The 20,000-nt window shown below is 50.7% G+C and overlaps 1 protein-coding gene across 5 annotated transcripts in view; it reads right to left on the bottom strand.

Annotated features, from left to right (window-relative positions):
* LOC113577349 (nuclear factor 1 B-type) overlaps nucleotides 1–20,000 on the bottom strand; it is an 83,085-nt gene that overhangs the window by 5,654 nt on the left and 57,431 nt on the right. For 4 of the 5 annotated variants that reach the window (XM_027009944.3, XM_027009946.3, XM_027009945.3 and 1 more), the window contains exons 5-12: nucleotides 19,909–20,000; nucleotides 19,653–19,765; nucleotides 15,950–16,084; nucleotides 15,600–15,784; nucleotides 13,090–13,228; nucleotides 12,789–12,871; nucleotides 6,681–6,760; nucleotides 1–1,589 (exon numbers count right to left, since the gene is read on the bottom strand). The exon at nucleotides 1–1,589 is cut by the window's left edge and continues 5,654 nt beyond it; the exon at nucleotides 19,909–20,000 is cut by the window's right edge and continues 26 nt beyond it. In XM_027009944.3, coding sequence (XP_026865745.2) covers nucleotides 1,460–1,589; nucleotides 6,681–6,760; nucleotides 12,789–12,871; nucleotides 13,090–13,228; nucleotides 15,600–15,784; nucleotides 15,950–16,084; nucleotides 19,653–19,765; nucleotides 19,909–20,000 — 957 coding nt within the window. In that variant the 3' untranslated portion in view covers nucleotides 1–1,459. The remainder of the gene's footprint in view (nucleotides 1,590–6,680; nucleotides 6,761–12,788; nucleotides 12,872–13,089; nucleotides 13,229–15,599; nucleotides 15,785–15,949; nucleotides 16,085–19,652; nucleotides 19,766–19,908) is intronic. The other variant, XM_027009947.3, reaches the window with a different exon arrangement.

Here is a 20,000-nt window from a genome sequence, read left to right as displayed (position 1 = left end):
AAAGATTAGTTATATAAGTACATCTGATTGAAGAGGTGATGGCATTGGGCCTGCCGTTAACAATTATGGATTTATGGGACTGCGACTCTTGGGATCACCGAATTGGGCTTAAATGAAGCACCATAAGACCTAGCCTCACCCTGCAGGGTTAGTGTTTAACTGAGTGCAGATTTTAGACACACGCACACACACGCACACACGCACACGTGCTCCTCTTAAATTACTTCACCAGCCTGTGTTGCTCATGTTTCTGGTAATATCACATTGTAAACAGTAGCTTTATAAGCTAATGGCCCAAATTAATACGCACTCTCGATCGGTGGGTAAAACGTCAAACCAAGTCAGTTTATACACGCCGTGTTTGTGTCTTTTCACCTTTTTAAGTTTCTGTTTGTCATTTTCACGAAAGCAAAAAAGAAAAATAAATTAGCAAAAGCTACCCAAGAGCATGGCTATGGCTCAAAGTAAGTGCTGTTTAGTTTGTGTTCAGTTCTGCTCAGGTAAACGTTCGCTGTCAATCACTCGGTCTTCCTTAGCTCTTCCCCATTTTCATATTAGAGGATGCAATTTTAAATTGTTTTTTTACGGCTTACAAATGAACTTAAAACATTTTAATCTCCCCACCTTTAGAGTCTTAGGGCAGACAGACTGTGATAGCTTCCCTTCAGTAAAAAATCATTTAAATTGCACTTGCCTCATGAGATTTTTTTTTTTTGATTTTTTTTTTCCTTTTTTTTGAAAATCCTTTCTAAAGGATACGTCAAAAAAAATCAATGGGGTTGTTTTCTAACCTAGTAATACAGGTCTTTTTCTCTTAATGCAAAAACTAAGTTTTCAGAGTTCTTAACTCTTAAGAGTAAATGTTAACCTTTACCTTTAAAGGAAATACAAACGCAGGATTGACAAGATTACAGATACCAAAAGGTGACTTGTGATCACGGAAGAAATTAAATTTGGAGGGTAAAATAAAAACAGAAGGATCTGATTTGCTGAAGTTTGTTCCTATGGTTATTAAATTCCCTAAATGGATAGGTTGAACATTGTTTGATGAGTTTCTCAGAATTGGAGCCTGTTTTCCAAAAACATATCCAGCCAGCCAGCCCTTGTGTGCCTCTCTTTCTACACCTGCTCATAAACAAAAGACTAGGAATTGTGACTTACGAAGGAGAGAAACACTACAAGAGACTAGCATGTCATGCAAAAAAACATTAAGGCATCTAAGCTTTTTCTTTTTCTGGTAAATATCACAGTATGTCAGTTGAGGGACCTCCTCACACAACGACTGACTGGCGTGGAGAGGCTCGTGCCAGCTTTGACCCAACCCACCTTTCCATTCTAGGCCAAAGTCCTTCAGTGGGCGGGCCAAAAGTCAGTGGCGATTGTATAAGTGCTGCTTGCTGGTTTGTCCACGGACCTGTCACTCCAGAGTCTCGGCTCGGCCCCCCTCGGAACGCCCCCTTCAGTTGGTTGTCTCTGCCTGGAGGAGGGGCTCACCAATGATGCTTATGCTGTAATTCTGGACATTTGTTGGCAGAATCGGAGTCCCGTTCGACACTTGGAATGGAATTAAGCTCGCCCAGGTACCAGGACTGCGGACACACAAGGGAAAGAAGTTCGGTTTAATACGGGCGGATGTTAGGAATTCTAATACCTGAAAAAAAAATGTATTTGCACAAAATGATGTATAGACCATGATGTTTCAAAGAATCATTTAAAAGTCAGTTGCCTTACTCAATCCAAAATGCTAAAATAAAAGAAAAACTTTTGCAGGAAAAACAAGTATTTTGAAAATGCCGGGAAAAAATAGTGAAACCATGAAATCTGCTAAAAAAGTATGAAATCAAGGAAAAGCTTGACTGCTTATTACCTGTTAATGCCTTGTGTACAAATGTATTGAAATCTTTCAGAGTTGGGCACAAATATGAATAATTATATTACAAGCACGCCTATCGTGACTTGACAGAAGTCACCACAGCATCAGAGCAAAGCAGGGATAAGAGGTACATAACCGCTCCCCTTAGAGATGCAGCAATAGAGGGCTCCATTTTGCCAATAGCGTCGGGTGCTCGGGAAGGCCACTGAAACAGGCACACCTCCATGAGCGGGGGAGGGGGGAGACTCCTGTAACTCCCCAGAGCCCCAGGGCCTCCCCAGGGCCTGACACCCACTGTCCGATCGACGGGGTTTGGCCAGGAAGCGATTGTGTGCCGCACTTTCCCATCGGCGCCGGCCACACGCCGCCAGCCGAGCGCTGCGAGAGTCGGTTGGCGCAGGCCCTGAATGCAAACGCGGCGGAGCGCACAAACGCCGCCTTGTTCCTTGGCGGGGAGGACCGCGAGGCTCTGAAAGGCGCGTACATGTGTCGAATAATTAGGCAGGCCAGAACCCAGTCCTCCCCCCCAGCACACAAGCCCCTCCCCAACCGCATCCCCCCCCAAACCTTCCTTTCTCTCACCCCCGGTTTCGCTCTTAAATACCTGTCTCACACAATCGCCGCTTTCTGCTTGCAGATTACAGACGGCGCTCCTGCTCTTTCAACAGCGCTCGGTGCACACAGCCACCCCTTTGTTATTTTCGGCCTCTCTTTAAACCCCCCCCCCCCCCCCCCCCCGACCCTCCGCCGTGAAAGAAAGAACAGAGAAGAGGGCTGGTGTGCGAGCGGCAGAGTTGGTGAGGCCCTAGCGGACGGCAACCGTAAAGGGAAGAGCCGGGGCGATATTTCCCCGGGAGCACCAGGCGCAGGTGCATAGCTTCAGTGGATCAGCCCAGGGGTTGGGGGGGGCGTTGGCGCGCGGAGGGGGGCAGTTTTTCTTTGGGAGTTTGTTTGTTTTCTAGAGGGGACGGCAGAGCCAAAGGCTGACTGTTGGTGACAGCGACAGAGACCCAGGCGGATGCAGAACACTGACTTCATTCTTCCCCGGGCTGCCCGGAGCGACGCGGCCGACAGCGGCCGTGAATGCGGCTAATGATTCAGTCTGCATTTTATACAAATCAGCCCGGGGGCAGCGGCTCAGGCTGTGCTTGAAACAATAGGGCCAGAGTTTATGATTGCGGTGCCACAAACACGGCCCGGGCGTTACAAAGCACGAGATGGAGGCTGAGTGAAAGGGAGGCTGGGGGTGGGGGGTGGGAATACGAAGGCGAAGAGGGAGAGATTAAGAGAACAGAAAGAACGAGACAGAAAAAGGGAACGACGGGGAAAGACTGCAGGGCGACCTGAGAGTGAAGCGCTGTGCGTCATGAAATCACACGGACAGGGCTATCTGGGTAAGATCTCTCTTCTCTCTACCGTCCGGCCTGCTGTTCCTTCCTCCCCTCCACCCCCCCTTCTCCTCCTCCTCCTGCGGTCCCCTCCTCTCCCTCACTTTCTCTCTCCGGCCTGCCAGAAATCATCTGACAGGAAATGAGAGATTAAGTTTTTCCTACCTTGCTGAACAAAGAGGGCACAGAGGAGGGAAACACTCAGCAGCGATTTGGCTTTGGGGATTTTTTTTTAGCTTTTTAATCCCTTTCTCTCTCTCTCTCTCTCTACCATACCACTCCACAGGAACACAGGAGCCCTCATCAACAATGAAGGACTTTCCAGAGCAGTGTGCGTGGCCCTCGGCCCCTCCGCGCTCCCGTGTGCCCGCCGCCCTGAGCGCTGGCACTTTGGCCCGGAGCGCCTTCGGTGTCGTCTTCCGGTGCTCACGGGGTGCCCCGCCCTTCCTTAACGACTTCGAGTTCGCCCTGGCGTGACCCGGTGTCTGGTTTCCCCTGGATACCAGACGGCTTAAGATGCGACGGCTCCCATCCAAAAGTGAGAACGGGGGGGGGGGGGGACTTTCCTCATGCTCGAGCTGCTTTATCGAATTCGCCACTGTTGCGCTGCCCTGGTCGCTAAGCGCTTGCTCGCGCCCGCGTCGCCCAATCTGCATCTAGCCCGCTTGCCTGGCTCCCATCTTACGGGCCTCGTCCGGGGAGCGGCACCTAAATTAGATTATCTGATGGCATCTTAATGGATTGCTGAGCCCTGTTCCCTGCTGGACGGTGCCGAGCGAAAGGCCGACTACAATTCGATTTGGGCGGAGCCTTGCGCCGGCATGCTGCGGCCCTTTGCTGCCGAACGGCCGTGCGCAGGCAGGCAACAAATTGCATTTGCATACAGTGGCCTGATTAACCGCGTCCCCACCTCCCAAACCGCGTTAGTCGGCATTGGTCAAACCGTTCCTTGTCACAAGAGGGTTAAAAATTAATCTCGGGGTCCCTGCTAGGGCAGTTTTGTGCAATCCGAATCGGGTGTTCGGTGTTAAACGTTGATTAAAAAAGGCAAAGGCGATGATGGAGCACACCTCCAAATCCCCCACCCGCCCCGCATCTCCGCTGCATTTTAGGAGGGCGAATAATAAAGGCGGGGGGGGGGGGGGGGGGGGGGTGAAAGGGGCCCCGTAACCCCAGCGACCACAGAGGAAGCCTGAGCATGCTTGGTGTAGCTCTGCCTCACCGCAAAGTAAATGCTGAGAGGAACTGCTGAGCAAGGCTTTTCCGAGAGAGAGAGAGGGATCTCAGATTGAGTGGCAGAGAGAAACAGAGACTCAGAGAACAGAGAGAGAAATGGAATTTTGGGGGGGACGGGCGACCGGCTAACAGACAGACGTCGAGATGGGGTGAGACATGGAGGAGAGTTCACTCCTCCAGAGAGAACAACCCCAACTCTGGCCAGCGTTCCAGGACGTGTGTCTGCACAGACACACGTTTACAACCAGGCACGGGCATTACAACTCCACCTGTGAACATCAGACACAGGAGTAAGGATTTCCGAAGGACAGTTCTAACAAGAATGAGGTAGATATAGCAGAGGCAGAAGGGTGCTTCAGTACACAAAATCCCACACTACGTTAGCCACCCCAGCTTTTTTGAAAAGCCTCAGCTAACTAATGCAAATTACACTTGTAGAACTCACACACACGCACGTACCTACCTTACCGTACTCTGATACGATGATGAATACACGGTAAAACGTACAATTTTTTTTAAAAATGAGAGAAGAACGGCAGCTGATACTAATCACAGTAATTGAGTAATCTATCCCAGAAACTATGCTAGCGATCACGTTACCACCAGTGCTAATTACCACCAGGACTGTACTAAACAGCTGTACTGACTATACTCCGACTGTACTATATAATTTCATAAGCTCTTATGATGTCTACAGAAATAGTTAATGTGCAAGTGAGGCAATGAAATCCTAACGGTATTATAGAGGTAAATATGTGAATAAATAAATAAAGTTCAAAGTACATAAATGTACATTTATTTGTGTTGGGGCAAAGTAGATCAATAGAGATACAGACTAATAATATTAATAATAAAGATTTTTAAAAATCCATTTATCTTTTCTAACAGCCTTTATCTAAGCAACAGAAGGATCAAAATATTAACAAACATCATACTTTACTTTAAAAATAATATGACACTTTGATACCATTAATTACTGAAGTACTATATGTTTGACTGAGCTGAGAGGAAGGTCTCATGAACAACTGCTGAAGAAAGCTGACCTTTAGGAATACGCGGACTTTGCTAAGCCTAATGAGTGAGTGGGACTGGAGTTCTGCTATTTCCTATTAGTAATGGGCTCTATTACTCTTTACGCCCCAGGGAAACAACCATTAACCATCAACGCCTTCATACACAGGAATTTCACTAGAAGCTTGTTTTTTTTCGGAATTCCAGACCATCATTCCAAAGGTTTAATCACCAAAGAAAAACACACCGGGGGGGGGTTTGGGGGTAGCTGTTACACACCCCTACATGCACGCACCTACACCCGGTGTTCGAAAGGTGCCGCTTTAAAGCGCCAGGTTGGCGGAAATATTCGAGTCACGTCTCCAGGCGCCCGGTTCTTGCTGCTCGAAGCGGGCACTTCTCCAGAGGGAATGAGCCGCGTTCGGCTCCTGAGCAGAACTGCTCAGTCATGGTGCCTTTACCTCTTTAAAACAACACCCACCCCTTTTCCTGTCCTGAAGATAAGACCTGTAACCGAACGTCAAGATCAACATTAAACATTTATCCAAGTCTTATCGGCCCTGTTTAGCGAGAGACTTCTCAGAGGTGACTTTCCGCCGGGCCATAAGTACAAGGCGACGAGTTAACAAAGCCTGCCGATGGCTCGGATGCATTTTCCTGCTGTGACTGTGATCGTAATACCTCTGGAAGTTCTGTTCAGTGTAAGGGTTGTCACGTGCTGGAGAAGCGTCAACCATCCCGAATGCGCCACGCTGCTGCAATAGCTACAGCCATCGGCGCTAGAACATGACATTTAGCAGCATGGGTCACAACGAGACGGCGAAATGCAAGCCGGGAACAAATGTCTCACTTCCTGTTGAAAATCACGTTACGGCGACAGAGGGACTTTCGACGTGTGAAAGATGGCTCGAAGGATGTGGATGTGTGTATGCAAAACCGCTCATTCAAAAAAAACAAAAAAAAAAGCTAAAAGTATTTCTATTTCTATCAATTTTTGTGTAAAAATACAATAAGACAAAGAATTTTGGGAAGGGCATGGACAGTATTGCACTACTACAAACACAGGTTGCTAAATAAATAAATAAAGCAAGAAAGTATGAAATAAACAAAACCAACAACAACACAGGAGAGACTTGATGGAGAGGTGGGTTGAAAATAATGGAAACGTTTACCTTTGCCAAGAAATCCCCAAAGTCTCCTCTGAGCCATAAGACCTGATGTTTTGATTCACGGGCCAGTCACAAATCCTCAGCTGTCAATCAAACACCTCTCAGTCAGACAACGGGGCCAGCACAACTGTACTAACACACACACACATTTAGCATGCAACAAGGCCAGGGCATGTCTGGGCCCTGAACTACACACACATTCTTATCTTTAGTTTGCTTTCCATATTACGTTGGCTCTTTTAAAATACCATCCACTAGGCGACTTCCTGTCAAATTATGCTTACATTAAAATTGCGTCATCAGGTCATAACCTGGACCAGAGTTTATGTTTAGTGCTGAATTATAATATATCTCAATTGTCTTTTTCACAATTGGGCGTAGTCAAACATTAACCAGAGTCTTGGACCAAATGCCTGAAAAATGTAAATGCACAAAAAAAAAAAAGAAAAAAACCAAACAAACATTATGTATGTCATGCAGCATTAGTGGGGCAATCTGTAACTGTCCTGGAAGCAAAAGAAGAAGTTAGTTTACAAAACTAGGGGCCGGGTTACACGCACGCCGCTCATCTGGGCCGGGAACGCCTGCGCGCGGGACCCGGGGCCATGCATTCCATCTGCTGCGTGCGCTTTGTCTTCTAAGCTACCACTCTAGGTAGACGGGGCGACAGAGCCGCAGCCGTGCTCCGTGAGGGCAGCTTTGGGTGGTGCTGTCGCTGTCTACCATTTAAAAATGGTTTTTGTTTGTTCTTGTTGTTGTGCTGTCCACTAAAACGGCGCTTTTTGAAGGCACGGAACCGAGTCGTGCACACGCGCATCTCTACCGCAAGCCAGGCGGCGACACGCCCATACGCGGGACAGGATTGGACGGCGTTTACGCTCTGCTCGGGAGCACGCCGACCATTTTTGGAAAAGCACCTGTACCGTTCCCGGACCGGAATCCGTATTGAGTGCGATAAATCTAAGGAGGTGAATAAACGATTTTCTATATTTACTTCCAAGATGCTTTGGCGGCGACCCTCAGAGACTCGGGTGGCTAAAATATCCATTTCTCCAAATGAGAGGCACATAAATTAGGAGGCGGAGCGGATTCACTAGCGTCGAACAGGAACTTATTGCAATTTTACTGCTGGCTCGGAGGCGTGGTTATGGCTGGCGCCAGTATAAATCATATGTACAGTATACTGGAGATGCTGGGAGATACAGCGAGAGAGACCAGTTTTGCGTCTCGTCGACCCTGCTGTGGTAGTGGTGCTGGGACAGAGTGGTTGCCCGGGAACCATGCTGAAATATATAGAGGATAGAACTCAAACTTTAAATTGTAATGAAGTTCATGATGCTATTGGAGGCATTTTTCCACGTCTCGGGCGATTCCGTTTCACACTGTTTGCGGATATCCACCTCTATCAGTGTGACTGCCAGCTTTATTTCCACAGAAAATATGTGTGTGTGTGTGTGTGTGTGTGTGTGTGCTGGAGCTAAGGCCAGAAAACAATGGCTTTGGGGGCGAAGTGGAGGTCAGCTATCACAGTGTTTCAGAGGCATGTATTCCTTAGTCCTGTTTTGGTCAAACCACCACCCACCCACCCACACACACACACACACACACACACACGCACACACACGCACGCACACACACGCACGCACACACACGCACGCACACGCACGCACGCACGCACACACACGCACACGCACGCACGCACACGCACGCATGCACATGCACGCACAAAAAAAACACACACACAATATGTGGTGAAATGGAACCATTCATGTGTTGATTAGTGTTCATGACTAAAGTGAGGTTCAAGGCCACAAGCCAAGAAAAACAGCAAGGAAGTTCACTTGGAGCCTTTTCTAGAATAGTCCTGCAAAACGCCGTTCTCGTCAATTACCGAGAAAACAATACAAGGGACCTGTCATTACCGAGATAACACCTGATGTTCCCAGGGGACGCTCGACGAAACACACAAAACGTGCATTTTCGAGGCTCCTTTCTATCCTTCCACACGTGCGAGATGAAATTTGGCTTCTTCACATGCGGCAGCGTTGAACCTACGCCGCGTGGAGGCTTATCTTACTTGCAGGGGTGAGGGGGGGTTGCGTGCAGCTTGTCCAAATGTCACCTGATACGCCGGCATCGTGTAAATAACAACGACGTGACCCGAACAGCGCGGCTCGGGGGTTAGCAATTAGCCGCCTGCCGCTAGCAGAGTCCCCAGGAGCGCTCGTGGGCTCGCGAGGTTTGCAGGGATCCGGGTACCATCTGTGCACAGCGGAGGGGGATCACGGCGGAGGTTGCTCACGGAGGCGCCCGGGCCTTAGTCAAGGTGCTGCTGGCGGACAGCTGTGTGTGCCCAGGCTAGCCGCGCTAGCGTTGGATAATGCCAAATGGGGTTTTGATCAGTGACGGGTCCCAGAAGTGAGGCTGAGGCTTTCTCTCGGGAATGGAGGAGAGAGAGAGAGAGAGAGAGAGAGAGCGAGAGAGAGAGAGAGAGAGAGAGAGAGAGAGAGAGAGAGAGAGAGAAAGAGAGTAAAGAAAAAGAGGGGGAGAGACCCTCAAGGGAGAATGGCTAATGAAATCTTCGCCTCACTGGTGTTTTCTCAAACACTTTAAGCTGGAGCCTCATTCTGGAGCAGGTGTTTCTGTGCGTCTCTGTGTACGTGTGTGTCTGTGTGTATGTGTGAGTGTGTGATCGTTTGTGTGTGTGTGCGCGTGTGCTTACATGTGTGAATTCATCTGTCACTTTCCCAAGTGTGTATGGGTTAGAAGCGAGTTCCACAGGGCCAGGCTGAACAACAATGCCATTGTAACACTCAGACACTCTGACCATCTGCCCGGCTCTCCGTGTGTTCGCTCAACCTGCCCGGCCGTGCTTGTACAGTTAAACCAGCCGTGCAAATGTTAATCGGGTCCCGGAGCACAGTTACGCCGGGCCACTCGACACACGACAGCACGCCTTTTGAGGGGAATTTGTCAGATGCTCGTCAGACGCTTTACGAGGCTTGCCATAACAGCTCCTTACGTTAGCTCGCGTACAACGGCACCAAAAACAGCATCTTCCACGTTGTCGTGCAGAGGTCATGCCCTCTGGGTGGATTACGTAAGCTGCGCTCTCGAGCGCCTCTGCTGTCCGGGATCAGCCGAGGAAACCGTCCGTCGTCCCTAACTACCGCAGGCCCGGGGCAGCTCCTTCCACATGGCCACGTCTCGCGTACATGCGCCCGGCGTGTTGTGCGTCACGTGCTGTGATGCCGACAAGTTTGAGCGGTCATGAGGCGCGGATGAAACGGCGGACCTCGAGTGGCGAAATGCGAGCGGCGATCGATGACCCAACGCGTCTCGCCGCCGCCGCCACAGGGTGGGGCTCATACACGGCTAACAAGCTACGGCGATTACGGAGAGGATGCTTTCCGTTTAGATTAGCTCTCGTCTTCCCACCGATTGGGATCGGAACGGGGCGTTGGAAAAACCTGTACGCTTCCGTCCGTGCGGCGATCGGGAGCGCGGCAGGGTCAGGCAAAGGGAAGACAGAAAGAAAAAAGGGAGAGAGCAGAAAGCGAGACGTGATACGGAAAGAGGAAGAGCGCGCGAGGGAGACAGAAGCCGAAAGACAAAGGACACGGAGCAGGAGATGAAAAGGAGCGTAAACAGAAGTGGTGGCATGAGGCCGACGGGGAGCGAAAGAAGACAGAGGGAGAGGAGCCCGGGCCCCAGCACGCGGGCCGCGTGGAGCGTCTGGAGTCTAGACGACTGCTCTCAGATTGCAGACGGCTCCACGGGGCTACGGGGAGCTCCCAGCCCCGCGGCATGCTGGGACGAGCCGGCCGTGCGGCTCTGTAAGGAGACGCCACGGCGACGCCTGTAATCCATACGGCCCTGGGTGTTGCGCCGCGCGTCCGACAAAGACCCGCCGGGGGAGGCGCAGGTGTCAATACAACTCGTAATACAGCGTGATAAATCGCCCCGCGTAAAAACGACTGCGTGACGAACTCGTTATTTACTCTGCCACGGGGCACAGCAGCTACAGGCTCATGGGTGATCCTACCCCTAGTACAAAAATCATGGTGCCAAAAGTACAAAGGCCCAGGCTTATATAAGCATGATGGATGGCCGATATATCACCCCGTCTGTTACGACCCGTCCCCTCGTCCTGCGCGCCACGGCCGAAACAAAAGGCGGCAAGCACGTGGCCAAGCAGCGGCGGAGCCGTCCGATGGCAGCGCGGCGACAGCGTCCGTTTGTACGGCCGCGTCTCCCCGCGCCTCTCGCGCTCCCCCTAACGATCCGCGGGTACCATCGCGCCGGACGTTCCCGAGCTCGGAAAACCCCCCCCCAAAAAACGTAGCCACCCGGCAGGCGCACGAAAGCCCGCCTTTCCGTTCCCGCCGCCCGCGGCGGATTCATGCGTCTGTCACGCTCGGAGCCGCGCGAGAATTCAAACCATGTGGGAATTTAAGCCGCGTGAGAATTTGAGCGTCTTAGCACCCGGCCTCCTTGGGCCAGGATATGGAAAGAAATGTGTTAGCCGAACGAGGTGGGTCTCTTTCTCTTTAAAAGAGAAAGCCGCGAGCCTGGTGAGCCCGTGCTGGCATAGAGATGCACATTTCTCAGCCCTCGTCCAGTGCTGCCAAACCAGAGTGCAGTAAAAGAGAAGGCTTGCCATCCCTGCAGCTCAGGAGCAGGGCAGGAGAAAACCACTAATTATTATGAAGCCGCGTGCAGATGAATTCAATTAGAGGAGGGTGGAACACGCTGGCCTTGGACCAGACCATTCCGACTGCGCAGGACTGCTGCCACACACACACACACACACACACACACACACACACACACACACACACACACACACACACACAGGCGCGCAGCACATGCAAACACACAAAGGCAAACATGCACGCAAACACACGCACGCAAAAACACAAGCAAACACGCGTACACGCACGCACACGCACACACACACACACACACACACACACACACACACACACACACACACACACACACACACACACACAAATATCCGCTAACATGCATAGACACGCATACAGACACGATCTCTAGTTTCTCACTAGATCTGTAGATCTCTAGTTTCGCGATCTCAGACACATGATCTCTAGTTTCATAACAGTCTTCTGTCAGAAAGGTCATTTTATTGAAGCTTTTTCTGTGAACTCCACATTTGTCCATTCCGAGACAATACTAGCCACTGTAACACAATCACAGTATACGGCAAAATTCAATTTTGACAGAAGCCTTGAGGGAGTACGTTGAAGCCAAACAAACTCTCAGATCTAAATCCATTAAAGTAGAACACCAGCAATGCCACAAGAATCATGTGCAAAAAATGCTAAAAAAAAAAAACCAAAACACTTTCCTATATTACACACTTAAAAACAAAATATGAAACTGCTGTTCTGTTTAGCAGTTTGTCTTATTATGCTGTCATGCTAATCACATGCCAAGCAATCTGTCCCCGTTTATTCGGGGTTACGTCAAGTTTAAAGTGAATTTTAGACTGAAGTTGTTAGTCAGTCTGAACCGTTGGCAGGAACAAAAAAAAAAAAAAAAAAGATACTGTCTATGGGGATTTGAACTAATGCTCTCTCTCTCCCCAAGACAATGATGCTAGCCCACTTTTGGAATGGCCTTAAAGGGTCTGTGGGTCGCCATGGTTACAGGGTAATTGGAGGCAATGTCTTAGCAACCGTGGAAACCAGAGAGGAGTCTGTGAACTACGGCAGGCCCACCTGGTCACAGTGTGTGCTACTTGGGTTTGTTCGGTAAGCAACGGAAAATACATTTCAGTGTGGAGAAATGGCCTCAAGTCAGACTGAGCTCCTCGCTTATTCTTAACAGTGGTGCTAGACGGAAAAATTGGAGGGAGAGAGAGAGATGAAAAAGAGAGAGAGCGAAAGACAGAGAGCAACTCTGCCTGTTGTGCCACCTGTGGTGAGAGCTGAACGGCCGGGTGGGAATTTGGAAAGGCAGAGAGAGAGAGAGGGAGAGAGAGAGAGAGAGAGAGAGAGAGAGAGAGAGAGAGAGAGAGAGAGAGAGAGAGAGAGAGAGAAACAGAGAAAGGGAACAAGGAGACTGTCTCAAGCCGCATCTCACCTGTTGCTGGTGGAGGAAGGCTGGGTCTCTAGGGCTCAGTCCCACAAAACGGTTAGCAGTAGGGGTTCCAGGGGCTGAATAACCTGAAGGCCCACCCACCCACCCACCCACCCACACACACACACACACACACACACAGACACACACACACACACACACACAGACACACACACACACACACAGACACACACACACACACACACACACACAAATTAGCAATGGTGCAAGCACGTTCAGTCCAAATGAGGGCTCACGCGGTTTCCACGCGCGTTTGTGTGCGGGAGGTCTCCCGAACACTCACCCTCTGCAGAGGTGGTGATCGGCTTGGTGTCGGGCATGGAGAGAGAGACCGGTCTCACCGCCCCGTGGTGGGGAGACGGAGTGAGCACTGGCGTGAAGTGGCCTGGAACCTTCCCCACGACCTGGCCGCTGCTGTTCGGCTGTGTCGCGCATGCACGAGAGTGCCCAGGTACGCACGCACGCAAGCACGCGCAAGCACGCACACACACAGAGAGAGTAAGTCAGCGGATAATTCTGTACAAGCATTATGAACACCAAAAAGTACACAAAAGCACTGAACAGAAAATCACGTTAACATTCTGTTCCGTACCTGACTTATCGACAGTACAATCAGTTTTCGCGGACGATGTGAGAGAGAGAGAGAGAGAGAGAGAGAGAGAGAGAGAGAGAGAGAGAGAGAGAGAGAGAGAGAGAGAGAGAGAGAGAGAGAGAGAGAGAGAGAGAGAGAGAGAGAGAGAGAGACACGCAGGGAGGGAGAGACACGCAGGGAGGGAGAGACACGCAGGGAGGGAGAGACACAGACTCTTAACTGCTGGAGACAGACGCTGCAGAATTCACTTTTGGGGCCCTAAGTTCAAACCTCAGTCAGGCCCTTTATGAAGGAGAATGGTGTCTGCAGGGTTCCCCCATGTGAATAGAATGTTTAATTAGGGTGTAATATAATCTGCGTTAAAGCAAGCAGAAAAACATCCTGGCCCCCGTCCACCCCATTATATGCCGCATGTTATTTGCCGAGCGATCTCCCCCTGCCGGGTGCCGGACCCCGGCAACGGCAAATATTTACGACCTTTATCGTTCCCACCGCGTTCTCCCGAGTAACGGTCCCCATGCACTCCGCCTCGTCACATCTCCGAGGGCTTTTCTTCTTTATGATGCGATCCGCACGGATATAAAACCGGCAATACACTTGGGGGGGGGGGGGGGGGGTTGCATTGTCCAGTGTATCACGCTGTATCCCATAGTCCAGTTCATTCAGAAGAGGACCACTATCTCTCCATCACATCTAAGCCTAATAAGTTTATTTATTTAGGAGTTTAGGCAATATCCTCCCCCCCCTCCCCCCACTCACACAGGGAGGGACAGAGCCTCAGGTTTCTATGAGGCTGTTATTTCTGCTTTTGAGAGACTATGAACCAAAAGCCAGAGTATCAGAGCTTTGTGGACGCCGCGTGGCCCGGCGCCCACGACGGACCGGGTCCGCGGTGAGCTCCGACTCCGACCTCTCCCGGAGCCGGGCCTGGGCGGGCCAAAGCGGACGCCTTTAACGGATTTACGGCGCTGGATTAATCAAAGCCTTTTCACTTTCCACACCTTCTCTTGTTTCGAGTGTCATAAAACGGGGCTATCAAAATTAATTTGCACTCAGAGGCGGATAAAAAGGCAGCCGTCAAGCGTCGACGCTGTCACGCAGAAAGCGGGGAGTATAAATTTCGCCCCCTAAGAAAATGTTTGGAGAAATCGGCTGCTTTTTTCCTTTTTTTTTTGCAAGGGATTTTGTGGAGCTAATTAAGATGAGTGGAGCAGCTTGGCCGTCTTGGCATGCAGGAAGAAAGAAGCAGTTATTTCAGACTCACCGAGAAGCCATCAATCAGGCCTGGGAGAGGAGGAGTCACTCTCAGCGTGACTGCAGCAGGCCGGAGACGGCCCACCCCACCCCACCACCTCCACTCTCAGAAACAAACCAACCCACTCCGGCCGGTTAACGCGCGCAAACAATAGCCGGAGAGGCCTTTAAACAGGCCGTTAAAAGTTTCGGCCGGGTTTTGCTCTGAAATTCGCGAGCCGCTGCACTCTGTTTAAATGCAGCAATACGGCTTCTGTTACAAAAAAGTTGGAATGCAAATAAAATCAAGCAAAGTTGCCGTGCTTTTCAGAGCTACGCCGTTTGCGTTTATTCGCTGCGTCACGCCGCTTTGAATCTGGCGAGTGCGCTGCCAGCCGCTAGCGTCCCGGGCCTGAGTCCACATTGAAAGCACGTGTGCTGGAGCCAACGTGCAGCGGTTAGCCTGGATGGAGTGTTTATTGACTAGTTTTTGCTGCTACCCGAGCTGGTAAACGCGGTCGCCGCGGCGATGAAGAGGCCTTCGGCTCAGAGCTGACGGGGCTGAGGCGCCGACGGATCAAACCACTAATGATTTTCTGCGCTCATTAGCTGAACTGGGTCGGTTACCGCATCGACGCAGCGTGTCCCGTTAATCAAACTGGAGATTGACTTGGTAGGGAAAAAAGTGAATGCAGAGCGATCGAAGAAAAGACCGAGAGCGGACCAAGCTTGAAAAATCCCAAACAAAGTTGTTTGACAGTGTTTAATGGAAGTGCTCTAGAGAAACGATTGTCTCGCCCCGTTTTAAAGAGCAGCTGTAGAAAAGGATTCGGTGTGAGCTTGTAAATCTATGAAACACACACTACTGCGGGGTGAAACAGCATGCTTCTGTGCATTTAACATGCTGTTGCATGCTATTTCAGTAGGGCTTTTGTGCATGTGTGTGTGGGGCTGTGCGCTCTACTCACCTGGCTACTCTGGGGGCTGGACGGGTCGTAAGGCTGCACATAGTTCTTGAGCGAGTCGGGCGGGTTGAGGTGGGGAGGGTAGCGGATGGTGGGGTGGGAGAAGTACGATGAGGGGGCAGGGGGCAGGATGGCAGGGGCAGAAAACTGCAGCGGGGAGTGGGGCGGAGGACTCCTGGTGGAGATCACTGCACGAACACACACACACACACACACACACACACACACACACATACGCGCGCGTCACAGAGCGCACCTAAATCGGCTATAGTGGTTTCTCAGGTTTTTCTCTTTCCCTTGTGCATGCAGTGATCGAACGTCTGGGGCAAGGTGTTCGGTCCGGTGGGACGTACCGCTGTGTCCCACGCTGGTCAGGCCTGGGTGGTGGTGCTGTGGGAAGGTGCTCAGGCGAGGGGAGGGGTCCTGCGGAGAGGTGGGGCTAAAGAGCGGCTTCTCCGTCTTCTTCATGGTGGGGGAGGACATTTCCGCTGCAGGACAGATGTGCAGAGGTGGACATTTAGCACAGCGACCCCAAACCAGGAGGCAGCAGGCCGGAATCTGGGTTCCGGAGGGGTCCGCGTTTCGGGACAAACGCCGCTTCGAGCTGAATCTGCCCTTCGTGATTGTGTTGCAAGGGTGTGGTGCATCGTGGGCGTGGCTTGCACGCACACACGTACACGCTTACGTAAACCATTTCGTACATTCTTCTAGGAAGGTGCTGAAGCAGCTATCAGCGGTCGGTCGCTTGCTTGTTAGAGCAGTTTTGGCCGATTACGCGTGTTGAATTGGCGGTCGGCCGTGGGGTCATTTCTCAAGTTTATTTTAAATTAGACTGGAAATGAGAGAACGTAGACACAAACTGCAAAGGTTTTTTTGTTGTTGTTGCTTGTCGCCATGTGGCTTGATCTACGGAGACGGTGCGCTGGGTTAACGTTATATTTTGCTACGCTTAAAGTAGTTGTGTTGCGCTCTTTAGGAAACAGGAGGAACGTTTGCCGTTACCGTGTGTAGTGTTATGGACACCCGGAGCTCCAGAACCGGAGGGAGTCACTCAGAACTAAAAAGCTGGCACCTTTGGGAAGCAACCGTTTTCTTTTGAGATAATTCTCTTTTGAGTTATTCTCTTTTGCGCAGGCACAGAGTGGGCGTGCGTGCCGTTCGTCAGCTGCACTCTGGTGTGTTCGAGTGTAAATACACACAGACGACAACAGACGCCAGCTGGTGGTGAACTATATGTTATATGATATATGATATATATGACATATGATATGGTGAACTAACAGTTAGTCGTTCAGTGTCGGTGTGTCCGTAACCTTTGTCCCCGTCTCTGGTGACTATAGAAAGATGATTATCTTGGCTACATGAAGACAAAAGACTAGACTATAGGACTATTCCTCTATATGCACGTATGTGTATGTGTGTGTGTGTGTGTGGGGGGGTCTAAACTCTACATAGCACATGAAGAAACGGGCAACAGAAGGGTCTGATGGATCGAGCTTATTACCGTAGCAGATCAGAAGTTCCTGAAAAAGCCCCCAGAGTTCATAAGAACAAATCTATTAACGCTAAGGTTTGGCCAAGTCCAAATGACCTGGTTTTTTTTCTTTTCTAAAGAAATCAATAGCTTTATACAACGCATGTAGATGTTTAACCACCTCAGACCCTCGGGCTAACGTTAGCTGACTGGACGTAGGCTCGGTGCTCTCGGTGAGCGCACGGAGCCTCGCGATAGTACGCGGTCCTCGCAAATAATAGCTCGTCTCTGCACCTGTTGCAACGGGACGGGCATTTGTGGGAAAGCGGAGGGGAAAGTAGAGACTGTAAAAGGGGTGGACTGTACTGCCTCAGGAATGTGTGTGTGTGTGTGTGTGAGAGAGAGAGAGAGACAGAGACAATAAGTGAGAGAAAGAAAGAGTGGACAGGCGGCAAGGGAGAGTAATAGAAAGGAGGGATAATGACAGCAAAGAAGGGGACTGAGAACAAGGAAGAAAAGCAAAGAAAAGGAAAATGCAAAGGAGCAGTTTTGTTTGTTTTTGAGTGTGTGTGTGTGTGTGTGTGTGTGTGTGTGTGTGTGTGTGTTTGGGCTGGGGAAAGAACACAGATTGGGAGAACTGATATATTCTCATTTTCTCTTTTTTCACTGCAAACAGCTGTTTGTTATCAGACCGTTCCCTGAGTGAAAACTGCTGCCCTATGCCAACGAAAGCGCGAGGAAAAAACGAGAGCGAGAGAGTGGGAATAAGAGTTAAAGAGGGAGAGAAAGCGAGGGGTTGTGAATTGTCAGGGAGGAGGCTAAACAATGTCAGGATCATTTCAGAAAGTTTACTTTAGGAAACACAAATGAATGTGTGTGTGTGTGTGTGTGTGTGTGTGTGTGGAGGTTGGGGCTCTCTGTCCACGTGAGTGCTGGTTTGGCTGAGCCATTCTCCTTCTGTCATGGCCTCATATGGCTTCAATATCGGCCCTCCTCTCTTTTTTACGGCTTTACAAAACAAACCTCTCCCCTCCCCCTGGCCCCTCCCCTTCCCCTGACTCCTCCCCCCTCTCCGTTACATCTTAGAGACGGTGAGACGGGGACAGCGGAGACAGGAGCACATGGAGGATGTCCCGTCGGCGTCCAGCGTGGGAAGCCAGGGTCACGGCCACGGTGGCGGAGGTGCGAGGAAATGAGTCTAAAACCTCTAAACCTCATCCCAACCTCCTGACCCCTGGCCCTGCCCCACCAGGCCAGCCCCCTCATTTGGCCTCTTTCCCCCTCACGCCGACCACCTGTCGGTCGTCGGGGGACATGTTTAAGCATGCTTCCGCACCTGTCCACTCTGCTTTACCTCCCTCGTTTTCTGTCTTCTTCTCGTCCTCGCTCTGCCTCTAGCTCTTTCGATCAATCTGTCTTGCCCACCTTCTGTCCCTGTTCCTGTCTCTCTCTCTCTCTCTCTCTCTCTTTCTTTCTTTCTTTCTTTCTTTCTTTCTCTCTCTCTCTCTTTCTCTCTCTCTCTCTGTCCATCTCCAACACATCCCCCTTTCGCCGTTCCCCTCTGCTCTCTAGGTCGTGTGTCATGTTTAAAGATCCAGGGTCAAAGCCCGGCCGCGACCCCTAACGGTCATTTAAAGGGTCGGGTCACGTTCAAGTGCTGCCACATGCCACAATAAAGTTGGCCCCGCCCCCGACTCCTCACGGCCAATCAATTACCAAGTTGGGCAGAAAGGAGCCTCCCTAGATGTCGACACGACAACGGAACTTGACTGGGACGTGCAGTTCCAGAGTGCTTTTTCTACGCATACCTGAAATACCCTGGCTAAGTCAGACACCCCCCACCCAACACCAATCCTTGTAAAATTATGCAGAATGCAAGCAAAATAGCCCTAAAGCTTCTGACTTGCTCTTAATGGGATATTGTTCTGTGTGTGTGTGTGTGTGTGTGTGTGTGTAAGTGTCTGACACTTAGGGAGGTTATTTGATGTTTCACTAACAGGCCTTGAGATGGCGAGGCTCAATTCTGTTTTTCTTTCTACGCAAAAGTGAAAACACAAGAATAGAGGGCTTATCGGAGGTTTAAATCGACACGAATAAAAACAAACAGCTCTCTCCCTCCCTCCCTCCCTCCCTCTCTCTTTCCGTGTGTGAGGGCGATGCTTTGCTGCTGAGTGTCTGAGGAACGGCGCTCGGAGGGTTCGGCCGGCACCACACGCCTGCGGCGCGGGACTGATCTCCCGAGCGGTGCGAGGCTGCCACTTGGGAATTCAACGAGAGCGTGGAGGAGACTAGGCGGGCAAAAAGACGTGTTTATTGACGCCGCGCTCGACTGGGATCTGGAGTCGAAAATCTCAGGACTCCAAGCTGTCCAATAGCGAGGCAGAGAGGGGTGGTTTTGAGCATCAGGGGAGGGTTTAAAGGTTAACATACACGGGTCGGCTTTAATACCTTTAAATACTGACGATGAACATTTTTTGCATTCAAATGGGAGACTTAGCCCATGAAAGAACTAAAGGGGGCTGAAGAGACCCGGTGCTAATTTAACTCTAAAATAGTGTAAAATAGTGACCTCTCTCTCTCACCTTGGTCTCTCTCATGCCAGGGTCGGCTGACCGGTGAACTGGGCGAGGAGTAGAAGTCCGGTCCCGTGGGACTGGTCTCCATGCTGTCTTCTGGGATAGTCTTGGCCCGCTTACTGCACGGCAGACGTACATCAGGGAATGAGCGCTTTGTCGGTGCGGCGCGCGCGCGTGTGTGTGTGTGTGTGTGTGTGTGTGTGTGTGTGTGTGTGTGTGTGTGTGTGTGTGTGTGTAGTTGGAGGCGGTTCACATTGCCCACCTGCCAGGAGGGGAGGAGAGCTGCCGGTGCAAGCTGACCGAGTTCAGGTCGTGGTAGTACGGCTGAGACGGCATTTCTGACATAGAGAAGTT

This window comes from Electrophorus electricus, chromosome 13 (assembly GCF_041902795.1).
Source record: "Electrophorus electricus isolate QZ-2024a chromosome 13, ASM4190279v1, whole genome shotgun sequence".
Classification (NCBI taxonomy): Eukaryota; Metazoa; Chordata; class Actinopteri; order Gymnotiformes; family Gymnotidae; genus Electrophorus; species Electrophorus electricus.
Note: the sequence above shows the minus strand (reverse complement) of the source record. Positions and strands in the feature narration are given on the sequence as shown.